At 47.0% G+C, this 15580-nt stretch overlaps 1 protein-coding gene across 1 annotated transcript in view; it reads right to left on the bottom strand.

Annotated features, from left to right (window-relative positions):
* The window catches only part of LOC115152989 (Kv channel-interacting protein 2), a 108735-nt gene extending 93758 nt beyond the window's left edge, over positions 1-14977 (bottom strand). The window contains exon 1 of the mRNA XM_029697967.1: positions 14617-14977. Within this exon, the coding sequence (XP_029553827.1) occupies positions 14617-14704 (88 nt within the window). The 5' untranslated portion in view covers positions 14705-14977. The remainder of the gene's footprint in view (positions 1-14616) is intronic.
* Between the last annotated feature and the right edge of the window lie 603 nt (positions 14978-15580).

The following is a 15580-nucleotide window of genomic DNA, read 5'->3' as shown; positions in this document are numbered from 1 at the left end:
AGTATTAAGCAGTTTGTTGTGCTATGAGGTGTAATAGATCATGATGAACTGATATCAAAACAGTTGGGCATATTGACGTTCAAAGATGAGATCACACTGCCCACTGGGCACTGCACCCGCCCAATCAGGTCAGATTGTTACCCACTGGGCACTGCACCCGCCCAATCAGGTCAGATTGTTACCCACTGGGCACTGCACCCGCCCAATCAGGTCAAATTGTTACCCACTGGGCACTGCACCCGCCCAATCAGTTCAGATTGTTACCCACTGGGCACTGCACCCGCCCAATCAGGTCAGATTGTTATCGTCGTCCGAAGGGAGAAGACACATTTGTCGCAGGACATTTAATAGGTAATTATCACTAATTACTTCATGTTACTTAGATAAGTTTCAGCCATATGTTCTACTGTATTTCTGTTAGTATTATTTAATGTTAGAGTTGCCAATGCTGCTTTACGTATTGTTTATCGTATGTAGTATTATTCCGTACTGCCATAAGTGTTATTATTGCATTGGTTGCACAAGTACTTTTGCAGAAGTGGTTTAATTGTTGTATTGGTAAACATAGTCTTTACATGCACACTCTACCACAGCATTTTCCATAGTGGCCTTTATTGTGCTGTCATGGGCGAGCTTCTAGAGTCACCCGAGACAGTTCTTGGAGCTTGCTCATGCGCAGATTAATTTACTATCACGTTTCAGGTAAGACCCAAATGCAGACCATGTTGAAATAACAATGTTTATTACAGCAACAGGGGCAGGAAAACAACAGGTCAAGGCAGGCAGGGGTCGATAATCCAGAGTAGTGGGGCAAAGGTACAGGACGGCAGGCAGTCTCAGGGTCAGGTCAGGCAGAGGTCGGTAATCCAGAGAAGTGGGGCAAAGGTACAGGACAGCAGGCAGGCTCAGGGTCAGGTCAGGCAGAGGTCAATATCGGGAAAAACAGGAACAATCATTTGACAGGAACAGAAGGGAAAACGCTGGTAGGCTTGACGAAACAAAACAAACTGGCAACAGACAAACAGAGAACACAGGTATAAGTACCCAGGGGATAATGGGGAAAATGGGGAAATGGGGAATAATGGGAAAACACCTGGAGGGGGGTGGAGACAAGCACAAGGACAGGTGAAACAGAGCAGGGCATGACATTTACGGCCCTGTGGCACCAGGGCAGATCTGATAAGGTCTCAGCCTGGCAGATTCTCACACAAGGCTGGAGAGAGAAGGTGCCATAAATCTTGACCCTTTGTCAATCCAAGTAATTCGTTTCTCTCTCTCTCTAAGAGGTGAACGTTTAAGTTTATGTTTATATTGATGCTGTGTTTATACCCCTTTATATACATGTTGTAAGTGTAATGTCATTTCACATTTATTCATGTACACTACTGGTCAAAGGTTTTAGAACACCTACTACTGCAAAGGTTTTTCTTTATTTTTTACTATTTTCTACATTGTAGAATAATAGTGAAGACATCAAAACTATGAAATAACACATATGGAATCATGTAGTAACCAAAAAAGTGTTAAACAAATCAAAATATATTTGAGATTGTCACGACTTCTACTGAAGTTGATGCCCCTCCTTGTTCGGGTGGTGTTCGGCGATCGACGTCACCGGCCTTCTAGCCATCATTGATCAGTTTTTCATTTTCCATTGGTTTTGTCTGGTCTCTTTACACACCTGTTTCATATCCCAGTAATTATATGTTGTGTATTTAACCCTCTACTTCCCCTCATTTCTCTGTCGGTGATTGTTTGTTTGTTATGTACGTGTTGTTTCTGTATCGTTGTGCGACGGGTTATTGTTTTACCTGGATTCTTTTTTTTACGTTGGTTTTAGAAATAAATACTCAATTTTTTAACCACTCTGTTTTCTCCTGTGCCTGACTTCCCTGCCACCTACATACACGGACTATGACAGAATCACCGACCAATTTTTTGAAGTCAGCAGGAGAAGATATCCCGGACAGGGAGGTGGAGGAGAGCATCCAGAAGAATGCAGAGAGACTATCACATCTATGCGCTGCTATGGATCGCGCTGTTCAGCTGATGGACCGCTTGGAGAGACGGGAGATTCAGCCAGCGCCTCCACCAGCCCAACCGGGGTCGATCCAAAATGCCCCTTGTCAACCTGAACCGGGTGGTATCCGTCTAGCCATGCCTCGGGGTTACGACGGAAGTACTACCAACTGCCGGGGTTTCCTGCTCCAATTAGAACTTTTTCTGGCCACGGTCCACCCAGTCCCATCAGACCGTGAGAAGATTTTCGCCCTCGTCTCGTGCCTCACCGGGAGAGCCCTGGAATGGGCAGGCGCTAAGGTTGAAGGAGGAGATACGGCGTTGGACCGATATGAGGAGTTCATCCGCCGTTTCCGGGCAGTCTTCGACCACCCACCCGAGGGCAGAGCGGCAGGTGAGCGCCTCTACCATCTGAGGCAGGAGACGAGGAGCGCCCAGGATTTCGCATTGGAGTTCAGGACCCTGGCAGCCGGTGCAGGATGGAATCACGGGGCCCTGATAGATCATTTTTGCTGTAGTCTGTGGGAGGACGTCCGTCGGGAGCTGGCCTGTAGAGACACCACCCTAACCTTCGACCAGCTGGTGGATCTGTCCATCCGGTTGGACAACTGGCTGGCTACTCGTGGACGTCCAGATCAGGGTCTGGTGGTTTCATCCTCCTGCACCCCCTCTCCTATAACCATGGAGCCAGGAGAGAGGATGCACAGGGAGACCGGAGGGAGTTCCCGCTCGTGTACCATCGGTGACCGCAGAGGACACACTGCTGGTCGGTGCCGGGTAGGTTCTTCTGGGAATCGAGGTAACAGGCAGGGCGCTCTGGCGCCACCCCAGGTGAGTAGGCACCATTCTCATCCAGAGCCCTCTGTTGCTCATATATTTGTGTCTGTAACTTTTTCAGATTTTTCCCCTCATTCCCAGCATAAGGCACTAGTAGATTCAGGCGCGGCTGGGAACTTTATTGATCAAACGTTGGCTCATAGTTTAGGGATCCCTATTGTAACGGTGAAAGTACCTTTTCCCATTCACACCTTAGATAGTCGACCATTAGGGTCAGGGTTGATTAGGGAGGCCAAGGCTCCATTGACTATGGTGACGCAGGGGGGTCACAAGGAGAAAATTAGTATTTTCCTTATCGACACTCCTGCGTATCCGGTGGTGCTGGGTTTTCCCTGGTTAACTAGTCATAACCCCACTTTTTCTTGGCCACAGAGGGCTCTTACGGGGTGGTTGCGAGAGTGCTCAGGTAGGTGGGTAGTGGTTTCCGTTGGTGCTACTACGGTGGAAAGTCCAGACCAGGTCTCCACCGTGCACATTCCCCCTGAATATGCCGATTTGGCTCTCGCCTTCTGTAAAAAGAAGGCGACTCAATTACCACCTCATCGACAGGGGGATTGTGTGATAAATCTCATGGCAGACGCTACACTTCCCAAGAGTCACGTGTATCCCCTGTCGCAAGCGGAGACGGTGGCTATGGAGACATATGTTTCTGAATCCCTGCGTCAGGGATACATTAGGCCCTCCATCTCACCCGTCTCCTCGAGTTTCTTTTTTGTGAAGAAGAAGAATGGGGGTCTGCGACCGTGCATTGATTATCGAGGTCTTAATAAAATTACAGTGGGGTACAGTTACCCGCTACCTCTGATCGCCCCAGTGATTGAATTAATGCACGGCGCACGCTTCTTCACAAAACTGGATCTCAGGAGTGTGTACAACCTGGTGCGTATCCGAGATGGAGACGAGTGGAAGACAGCATTTAGTACCACCTCAGGGCCTTATGAGTACATTGTCATGCCGTATGGGTTAAAAAATGCTCCATCAGTCTTCCAATCTTTTGTCGATGAGATTTTCAGGGACCTGCACGGGCAGGGTGTAGTGGTGTATATCGATGACATTCTGATTTACTCCGCTACATGCGCCGAGCATGTGTCCCTGGTGCGCAAAGTGCTTGGTCGCCTGTTGGAGCATGACCTGTATGTCAAGGCTGAGAAATGCTTGTTCTTTAAACAGTCCGTCTCTTTCTTAGGATATTGCCTACCTACGTCAGGAGTGGAGATTGAGAGTGACCGTATTACAGCTGTGCGTAATTGGCCGACTCCCACCACGGTAAAGGAAGTGCAGCGATTTTTAGGGTTTGCCAATTACTACCGGAGATTTATCTGGGGTTTTGGTCAGATAGCTGCTCCCATTACCTCACTGCTGAAGGGGGTCTGGTGCGCTTGCAGTGGTCGGCTGGGGCGAACAGGGCGTTTAGGAAACTGAAGGCTCTGTTTACCTCGGTTCCGGTGTTGGCTCATCCAGATCCGTCTCTGCAATTCATAGTGGAGGTGGATGCATCTGAGGCTGGGATAGGAGCTGTGCTCTCTCAGCATTCAGGTACGCCACCTAAGCTCCGCCCCTGTGCCTTCTTCTCTAAGAAGCTCAGCCCGGCGGAGCAAAACTATGATGTGGGGGACAAGGAGCTTGGCTATCGTCAAGGCTCTGAAGGTGTGGAGACACTGGCTTGAGGGGGCTAAACACCCTTTTCTCATCTGGACTGACCACCGCAATCTGGAGTACATCCGGGAGGCGAGGAGACTGAATCCTCGCCAGGCAAGGTGGGCCATGTTTTTCACCCGCTTTGTGTTTACCCTCCCTTATAGACCAGGTTCCCAGAACGTCAAGGCAGACGCACTGTCCCGGCTGTATGACACAGAGGAGCGATCCATGGATCCCACTCCCATCATCCCAGCCTCTTGTTTGGTGGCACCGGTAGTCTGGGAGCTGGACGTGGACATTGAGCGGGCGTCACGTGCAGAGCCCGTTCCCCCTCAGTGTCCAGCTGGGCGTCTGTACGTTCCGTCCGCTGTCCGCGACCGATTGATGTACTGGCCTCACACGTCACCCTCCTCTGGTCATCCTGGCATTGGTCGGACAATGCGCTGTCTTAGTGGGAGGTACTGGTGGCCCACCTTAGCTAAGGACGTGAGGGTTTATGTTTCCTCCTGCTCAGTGTGCGCCCAGTGCAAGGCTCCTAGACACCTACCCAGGGGTAAGTTACAACCCTTACCCGTTCCACAGCGGCCGTGGTCGCACTTGTCGGTGGATTTCATAACCGATCTTCCACCATGACAAGGTAACACCACGATCCTGGTCGTTGTGGATCGCTTTTCTAAGTCCTGTCGTCTCCTCCCTTTGCCCGGTCTCCCTACAGCCCTACAGACGGCGGAGGCTCTGTTTACACACGTCTTTCGGCACTAAGGGGTGCCTGAGGATATAGTGTCTGATCGAGGGCCCCAGTTCACGTCAAGGGTTTGGAAGGCGTTCATGGAACGTCTGGGGGTCTTGGTTAGCCTTACCTCGGGTTTTCACCCCGAAAGTAACGGGCAGGTGGAGAGAGTTAATCAGGATGTGGGTAGGTTTCTGAGGTCTTATTGCCAGGATCGGCCGGGGGAGTGGGCGACGTTTGTGCCCTGGGCAGAGATGGCTCAGAACTCGCTCCGCCACTCCTCCACTAACCTCACTCCGTTTCAGTGTGTGTTGGGTTATCAGCCGGTTCTGGCCCCTTGGCATCAGAGTCAGACCGGTGGACCACTGGTTCCGGCGCGCGGAGGAGACCTGTGACGCAGCTCACGTCCGCCTTCAGCGCGCCGTACGACGTCAAAAAGCTGGTGCAGACCGTCGCCGCAGTGAGGCCCCGGTGTTTGCACCGGGGGACAGGGTCTGGCTCTCGACCCGAAACCTGCCCCTCCGCCTGCCCTGCCGGAAGCTGAGTCCGCGGTTTGTGGGGCCGTTTAAAGTCCTGAGGAGATTGAACGAGGTATGTTATAGGTTAAAGCTTCCCCCCAATTACCGCATTAACCCCTCGTTCCATGTGTCTCTCCTCAGGCCGGTGGTGGCTGGCCCGCTCCAGGAGGCCGAGGTGCAGGAGGTTCCTCCGCCCCCTCTGGACATTGAGGGGGCCCCGGCGTACTCCGTTCGATCCATCCTGGATTCGAGACGTCGGGCGAGGGGTCTTCAGTACCTCGTGGACTGGGAGGGGTACGGTCCGGAGGAGAAATGCTGGGTTCCGGTGGAGGACGTGTTAGATCCGTCCATGCTGAGTGAGTTCCATCGTCTCCATCCGGATCGCCCTGCGCCTCGTCCTCCGGGTCGTTCCCGAGGCCGGTGTCGACGCACTGCTGGAGCCGCGCGTCAGCGGGGGGGTACTGTCACGACTTCTACCGAAGTTGATGCCCCTCCTTGTTCGGGTAGTGTTCGGCGATCGACGTCACCGGCCTTCTAGCCATCATTGATCAGTTTTTCATTTTCCATTGGTTTTGTCTGGTCTCTTTACACACCTGTTTCATATCCCAGTAATTATATGTTGTGTATTTAACCCTCTGCTTCCCCTCATTTCTCTGTCGGTGATTGTTTGTTTGTTATGTACGTGTTGTTTCTGTATCGGTGTGCGACGGGTTATTGTTTTACCCAGATTATTTTTCTACGTTGGTTTTGGAAATAAATACTCAATTTTTTAACCACTCTGTTTTCTCCTGTGCCTGACTTCCCTGCCAACTACACACACGGACTATGACAGAATCACCGACCAATTTTTTGAAGTCAGCAGGAGAAGATATCCCGGACAGGGAGGTGGAGGAGCGCATCCAGAAGAATGCAGAGAGACTATCACATCTATGCGCTGCTATGGATCGCGCTGTTCAGCTGATGGACCGCTTGGAGAGACGGGAGATTCAGCCAGCGCCTCCACCAGCCCAACCGGGGTCGATCCAAAACGCCCCTTGTCAACCTGAACCGGGTAGTATCCGTCTAGCCATGCCTCGGGGTTATGACGGAAGTACTACCAACTGCCGGGGTTTCCTGCTCCAATTAGAACTTTTTCTGGCCACGGTCCACCCAGTCCCATCAGACCGTGAGAAGATTTTCGCCCTCGTCTCGTGCCTCACAGGGAGAGCCCTGGAATGGGCCAGCGCTATGGTTGAAGGAAGAGATTTTTCTACGTTGGTTTTGGAAATAAATACTCCATTTTTTAACCACTCTGTTTTCTCCTGCGCCTGACTTCCCTGCCACCTACATACACAGACTATGACAGAGATTCTTCAAATAGCCACCCTTGGCCTTGATGACAGCTTTGCACACTCTTGGCATTATCTTTTTTTTAGTTTACCTTTATTTAACTAGGCAAGTCAGTTAAGAACAAATTCTTATTTTCAATGACGGCCTAGGAACAGTGGGTAAACTGCCTTGGGGATTTGATCTAGCAACCTTCTGGTTAGTAGTCCAACACTCTAACCACGAGGCTATCTGCCAACCCATCTAAACCAGCTTCATGAGTTAGTCACCTGGAATGCATTTCAATTAACAGGTGTGCCTTCTTAAAAGTTAATTTGTGGAATTTCATTCCTTCTTAATGTATTTGAGCCAATCAGTTGTGTTGTCACAAGGTAGGGGGTTATACAGAAGATAGCCCTATTACGTCTATATTATGGCAAGAACAGCTCAAATTAGCAAAGAAACGACAGTCCATCATTACTTTAAGACATGAAGGTCAGTCAATACGGAACATTTCAAGAACTTTTACATTTTCTTCAAGTGCAGTCGCAAAAACCATCAAGCACTATGATGAAACTGTCTTTCATGAGGACCGCCACAGGAATTTAAGACCCAGAGTTACCTCTGCTGCAGAGGATAAGTTCATTCGATTTACCAGCCTCAGAAATTACAGCCCAAATAAATGCTTCACAGAGTTCAAATAACATACACATCTCAACATCCACTGTTTAGAGGAGACTGTGTGAATCAGGCCTTCATTGTCGAATTGCTGCAAAGAAACCACAACTAAAGGACACCAATAAGAAGAGAGACTTGCTTGGGCCAAGAAACATGAGCAATGGACAATAGACCAGTGGAAATTTGTCCTTTGGTCTGGAGTCCAAAATGGACATTTTTGGTTCAAACCACCGGGTCTTTGTGAGATGCGGTGTGGGTGAACGGATGATCTGTGCATGTGCATTTCCCACCGTAAAGCATGGAGGAGGAGGTGTTAATATGTGGGTTTGCTTTGCTGGTGACACTGCCTGTGATTGATTTAGAATTCAAGGCATACTTAACCAGTATGGCTACCACAGCATTCTGCAGCGATACGCCTTCCCATCTGGTTTGGGCTTAGTGGGACTATCATTTGTTTTTCAACAGGACAATGACCCAACACACCTCTAGGCTGTGTATGGGCTATTTTACCAAGAAGGAAAGTGATGGAGTGCTGTATCAAATGACGTGGCCTCCACAATCCCCCGACCTCAACCAAATTGAGATGGTTTGGGATGAGTAGGACCGCAGAAGGAAGGAAAAGCATCCAACAAGTGGTCAGCATATGCGGGAATTCCTTCAAGACTGTTGGAAAAGCATTCCAGTTGAAGCTGGCTGAATGCCATGAGTCTGCAAAGCTGTCATCAAGGCAAAGGGTGGCTATTTAAAAAATATAAAATATATTTTGATTTGTTTAACACTTTTTTTGGTTACTACATGATTCCATATGTGTTATTTCATAGTGTTGATGTCTTCACTATTATTCTACAATGTAGAAAATAGTAAAATTCATAAAAATCCTTGAATGAGTAGGTGTTCTAAAACATTTGACCGGTAGTGTATATTGCATAGTTATAACTCTTAACTAATGTGTGTATATCTTTGTCTTATAGAAGCACAACAATAAGATTCCAATTCATTCAGATTCCCAAAAACCGTATAAACATCCTCAAATGGAAACAGCTGTGTCTGTGTGTGTGTGTGTGGTGGTGACTATCAAGAGTACAGTGATGGGCCTCAAAGTAATGCTCTAACCGGACAGCACTACAGAGGGCAGAACCAAACTAATCAGTTTTACAGTTGAAGTCGGAAGTTTACATACACCTTAGCCAAATACATTTAGACTCAGTTTTTCACAATTCCTGCCATAAAAATTATTTGTCTTGGGTCAGTTAGGATCACCACTTTATTTTAAGAATGTGAAATTTACATACACTCAATTAGCATTTGGTAGCATTGCCTTTAAATTGTTTAACTTGGGTCAAACGTTTCTGGTAGCCTTCCACAAGCTACCCACAATAAGTTGGGTGAATTTGGCCCATTCCTCCTGACAGAACTGGTGTAACTGAGTCAGGTTTGTAGGCCTCTTGCTCGCACACACTTTTTCAGTTCTGCCCACAAATTTCTGACCTCTATTGGATTGAGGTCAGGGCTTTGTGATGGCCACTCCAATACCTTGACTTTGTTGTCCTTAAGCCATTTTGCCACAACGTTGGAAGGATGCTTGGGGTCATTGTCCGTTTGGAAGACCCATTTGCAACCAAGCTTTAACTTCCTGACTGATGTCTTGAGATGTTGCCTCAATATATCCACATAATTTCCCTTCCTCATGATGCCATCTATTTTATGAAGTGCACCAGTCCCTCCTGCAGCAAAGCACCCCCACAACATGATGCTGCCACCCCCATGCTTCACGGTTGGGATGGTGTTCTTCGGCTTGCAAGCCTCCCCCTTTTTCCTCCAAACATAACGATGGTCATTATGGCCAAACAGTTCTGTTTTTGTTTCATCAGACCAGATGACATTTCTCCAAAAAGTATGATCTTTGTCCCCATGTGCAGTTGCAAACCGTAGTCTGGATTTTTTATGGAGGTTTTGGAGGTGTTGCTTCTTCCTTGCTGAGGGGTCTTGTTTTACTGGACTTGTTTTACTGTGGATATAGATAGTGTTGTACCTGTTTCCTCCAGCATCTTCACAAGGTCCTTTGCTGTTGTTCTGGGATTGATTTGCACTTTTCACACCAAGGTACGTTCATCTCTAGGAGACAGTCTCCTTCCTGAGCGGTCCCATGGTGTTTATGCTTGCGTACTATTGTTTGTACAGATGAACGTGGTACCTTCAGGCGTTTGGAAATTGCTCCCAAGGATGAACCAGACTTGTGGAGGTCTACAATTTGTTTTCTGAGGTCTGGGCTGATTTCTTTTGATTTTCCCATGATGTCAAGCAAAGAGGCACTGGGTTTGAAGGTAGGCCTGGAAATACATCCACAGGTACACCACCAATTGACTCAAAGGACGCCAATTAGCCTATCAGAAGCTTCTAAAGCCATGACATCATTTTCTGGAATTTTCCTAGCTGTTTAAAGGCACAGTCAATTTAGTGTATGTAAACTTCTGACCCACTGGAATTGTGATACAGTGAATTATAAGTGAAATAATCTGCCTGTAAACATTTGTTGTAAAAATGACTTGTGTCATGCACAAAGTAGATGTCCTAACCGACTTGCCAAAACTATAGTTTGTTAACAAGAAATTTGTGGAGTGGTTGAAAAACTAGTTTTAATGACTCCAACCTAAGTGTATGTAAACTTCCGACTTCAATTGTATGTATATAGCGGGTGAGGGCATTCACAGCTGACCGCTTAGACTGGTGAGGGCATACCAGCCAAGTGTTTTTACGTGGTCCTTTTAGACGGATTTAGTTACCAACAGTTTTTTTACATGGTCCGTCATTTCTCCGGATTTAGCGACCAATAGTTCTTACATGGTCCTTCAAGCTGGATTCTGATCTGCTATAGTTGAGATGAAGTACCCAGCAAATTAGTTTTTTCCATGCCCCAGGATGCAGACGCCTGTCACCACCCACCTCAGCCCATACGAGGTCCTACACACCTCTCTCATCTAAGAGCCTACCAGCCCTGCTCCAGGCCTCCTCAGTGGTCAGGGAGTAACCACACCCTCACCAGTTGGGAGCTGATGAGGGAATACGAGTACCTGCATCATGAGCAGCAAGAGATCAGGTGGCGTACTCTTGGACCACCCGGCCTGAGTCACCGCTGTGGGAGCACTCTTACCACCCCCGCTACTCTTACCACCATTGCTCTAGGCCTTCCCGGCTATCATAGTACTCCCTGAGTCGGCCCGGCAACTCTCCTGAGAGACACTACTCCAGGCACTCCGGGTTCCTCCACGGAACCGTTGGGACCCCCACTACATCCTGAGGTGGCCTAGCTATTCAACAGATCTTTGTCGCTACAGGCCCCCCCGGCTGGAATCTACGTTGTATATGCCCGAGTGTCGGGAGCGCCACCTCCCATCCGAGGGGGTCGTGTTGCTCTCCCGACCGACGTCCCTCTAAGCCCCCCCCGGCCAGAGGCACAGGAGCGTAGGGTCCATTTCTGCTCTCCAGAGCGGCCTAGCTCTCAAGCAGATGAAGACAACTCCAGAGTGCACAGTCCATGACACCAAGGTCTGCACCCTCCTCAGCCAGCTCCTCCAGTAGCCACATGACTGGAGACTCCCGCTCCAGTCATGGAGCCACAGCCAGCCGCTGCCATGGGATCTGTTCTGGTTGCCGTTGCGGAGTCTTCCTCTCATCCCAGTGGGAATACCCTGCTAGTAGAGGCAGACGCTCGGGTGCCCGAGGTTCGACTGTCTTCAACCCTGGAACCTTCAGCCACAAATACCCCTGCTCTCACCCCTGTCCCTCACAGCTCCTGGCCCAGAGTGCAAGCCCACGCTGAATTCGTTGCCCGCTCCTTGGAAGGAGCCACAGCCTGCAGCTACTGCAGAGGCCAAGTACATGCCAGACATTGGGGCATCTCCAGTCACAGCCTGGTGGGACCTTCTGATCCCAGGCCTGGAGCCCCTGCTGGCCCCACCTGCTAGCACCGTGGTAGTTCCAGCTCCGAGGGTCTTGCTACCTCCAGATATTGCCTCAGTTGACCTGCCAGACATCACCACAGGTGATCCACCAGAAGTCACCCCTGATGTCTGCCCTGACCTAGTTGTCCACCTCCATTCCTTCCTGGTAGGGTCAGGTCAGAGTTCCCTTCCTTCTGGTAGGGTCAGGTTTAGAGTTTCCTGCCTTCCCAGTAGGCCAAGTATGTCCTGACCCTCAAGTATGTCTTGTGTAAAAAACTAAGGAAGAAACTCATTGACCAGATACTCCTCCTTCTCTTAGCATACATATGTAGGATCTTCATTTTAGCAGGTATATCTCTCTGGTCACCCCTAAAGCCAACTCCTCCTTAGGTCGTCTCTCCTTCCAGTTCTCAGCTGCCAATGACTGGAACGAACTACAAAAATCTCTAAAACTGGAAACACTTATCTCCCTCACTAGCTTGAAGCACCAGCTGTCAGAGCAGCTCACAGATCTCTGCACCTGTACATAGCCCATCTTTAATTGAGCCCAAACTACTACCTTTTCCCCTACTGTATTTATTTATTTTATTTATTTTGCTCCTTTGCACTATATTATTTATATTTTAACTTTTAACTTTCTTCAAACTACAAATCTACCATTCCAGTGTTTTTCTTGCCATACTTTATTTACTTTGCCACCATGGCATTTTTTTGCCTTTACCTCCATTATCTCACATCATTTGCTCACATTGTATATAGTCTTATTTTTTTCTACTGCATCATTGATTGTATGTTGTTTTACTCCATGTGTAACTCTGTGTTTTTGTATGTTGTCGAACTGCTTTGCTTTATCTTGGCCAGGTCGCAATTGTAAATGAGAACTTGTTCTCAACTTGCCTACCTGGTTAAATAAAGGTGAAATAAATAAATAAAAATTTGAACACTCTTTTGTTGTACACAGTAACCCATTGAACAGGTCATCTGGTATAATTTCATTGCTCAACAGTTTGTACACTGTAAAAAAAAGAACCCAAGGCTTAGTATATATTATCCCCCCAAAAATGTACATAAAAATGCAGGTTTCTGTTTTTACTTCAATATTTCAATACCTTACTTCATTTTTATATGTTCAAAAAGCATAACACCCGCTAAAAGTATACAGCGGGAGAGAGCATTCACAGCCGACGCTCAGACGGGTGAGGGCATACCAGCCAACCATTTTTACGTGGTCCTTCTAGCCGGATTTAGTGACCAACAGTTTTTACAAATATTAAACAATATGACACGATCACTGAAAGTAACTAATCAAAAAGATGAAGTAAATCTAACGGATTATAACAGTTTTTGGAATTGATAAAATGATGTCGGATCTAAGCAATTTTTTAGATGCTGAACTTAATATATTTAGTGTTTGTGAAACACCAAAAGTTAAGTACATTATACATAAAAATATCCCATGTTGGAAATACTCAGAAACCTGATGTAAATAGTTGACTCATTTTTTCAAACTAGAACTAACATGATATTTTTTACAGTGTAGAGGACAAATGTGTTTTGGTTCTGGAGAGCAATCCATTTGACTGCTGAAGAGAGAGAAAAGCAAAAAATGATTGAAAGGGAAAGAGAGAAAAGAAGGAGAGAAAGAGGGAGAGAAAGAGGGATTCATGGAGAGTTCACTCAGTCCAATTTTCCTTTCATTCTACATCCACAGCTCAATTACAGCTTATAGAGTCCTGGTTTGTTAACAAAGTGTTAGCCTACCTGTCAGACCTTTACAAAAACAAAACAAATGTGAAAAAAACACATCGTTTACATTTACTTTGTTTACAAACATTGGAGTAAAACAAGCTTATATTTTGGATTCTGATGGGGTACGACAGTTGAACTAAGCTCGTTAGAGATTTATACGTTATATTCTACAAGAATCAATGGGTACATATCATTAATTTATAAGTCCAAAAATAGATGTAGCAACTAAGGATTGCTACTTTAACAGGCAGTGACCTTCATACAGCAGCAGAACTAGAGTGTGATTCAATAACCTGCCCCCCAAAAATATATTCTGTCCACTGTTCCACGAATGTCCCACAAAATCATTCCCATGTCCCGCATTTTGGCTTTTAGATGCAGTCACCATAAGTTCACCGGTGTAAACATTGCTACTGCAACATGTCAAAACCATCTTTTCACATGTGAAGAGAATAACATTATTTCAACCCCACATGTGAAACTGCTAATTTGACTTTCACTTTCAAATGTGGAATTGCAAGTTCACATGTGAAGTAAAAATATGTTATTGTCCTTACATGTGAAAAGGTGGTGTTAATATGTGAAGTCTACATTTAATACATGGAAAAATATGGTTTCAAGTGTGAAATTGAAGCTCAATATGTGAAAACAGCTATTTCACATGTGAAAACATTACGGAGAGTACAATGTCTCACACAGTATCTCTATCTCTATCTCACACACACACACACACACGCTCACTCACACGCGCACACACACACACACACACACACACACACACACACACACACACACACACACACACACACACACACACACACACACACACACACACACACACACACACACACACACACACACACACACACACACACACACACACACGGCTAATATAGAAAACCACACAGAACCAAGAGATATAAAATATCAGATACCAGCAGTACCACATAGCTAAAACACTCCAACTCCTAGACCTAGAATGACAAAGCTGGAACCACATAGATAGAACCATAGGGCTAGATCACTCCAGCTCCTAGACCCAAACAATTGTAGATTGAAGCAAGAACCAGGATCAGATCCAGACCCAGAGCTCTGCTCCCACCTTACCTGTGGAGGTGAGCCCGGTGCAGGGGTCTAGATTAGAAGTATAGGGGGTTTAGGAGCTGGAGGTAAGGGAGGTTACAGTGGAGAGACTGCCTACCTTTCTCGAGTGTCCCTGTGAGGAAGCGGTAGAAAAATCGAAAGACTTTGGTCAGCTGTCGCTTGCATCTCTTCCTGCAATGGCTCATCTTGACTCTGTAGTGGCTAACGATAGTCACAAATGTTGGGGTAAACGCGAGTGTTGGGGGGTATCGACTAGGCAGAAAACAAGTGAAAAGAGGAAAGGAAGTAAAGGGGGCGTAAAGTGTAGCTGCTTTCTGCTCCTCTCTCGCTCGCTCTCTCACTCTCTCTCTCTCTCTCTCTCTCTCTCCTCCTCTCTCTCCGTTTATTCGTGGCTCCACCTGTAGGACTGTAGACTGTTAATCAACAACAGTGTTCTGTCTCCTCCCCTTTATCCTTTGAGAATCCCCTCACTCAATCTGATTGGCTGGGAGGAGAGTGGTAGAAAATTCCGGACCAACTGACTTGTACTACACAACTACTCTTGAGTGACAGGTTGTTTTCCTCTCCTATTTTCTCTCCTCTCCTCTACTCTTTCTCTTTTCTTCTCTTCTCTTGTTCCTCCAGTTACTTTTTATTTTCTCCTTCTCGTCTTTCTCCTGTTGTTTTCCTTTACTTGCTGCTTTCAAAGAAACAAACACTGCCTGGGAGGTTTGTTTTGGTGCGAGCCAGCAGGAGAGTAAGTGTGCCTGCCTGTTGTGTTTGTGTGTGTGTGTATTTGTGCCAGAGGGAGGGTAAGTAATGCGACGGGGAGAAACAAAGCAAACACGGCAATTAGCGCCACGCACCACTCCTCTCCTTCCTCACTCTCGCATATTTCTCTCTTGCTCTCTCTCTCTATCTATCTTATTCATCTCCTCTCTTCTCTTCTTCTCTCCTGGTGCACAGATTTATCATCTTAACTTGAGCCAGTTTGCTACAGCAGGAAAATAATCCAGCAGTAACAGGACAATATTATGTGGATTATAATTAAATTACATTTTTGTAGGAGTTGATACATTTTT

The sequence above is a fragment of the Salmo trutta genome, chromosome 18 (genome assembly GCF_901001165.1).
Source record: "Salmo trutta chromosome 18, fSalTru1.1, whole genome shotgun sequence".
NCBI classification, from domain to species: domain Eukaryota; kingdom Metazoa; phylum Chordata; class Actinopteri; order Salmoniformes; family Salmonidae; genus Salmo; species Salmo trutta.
The sequence above is the reverse complement of the archived record's forward strand: the minus strand, read 5'-3'. Positions and strand labels throughout refer to the sequence as shown.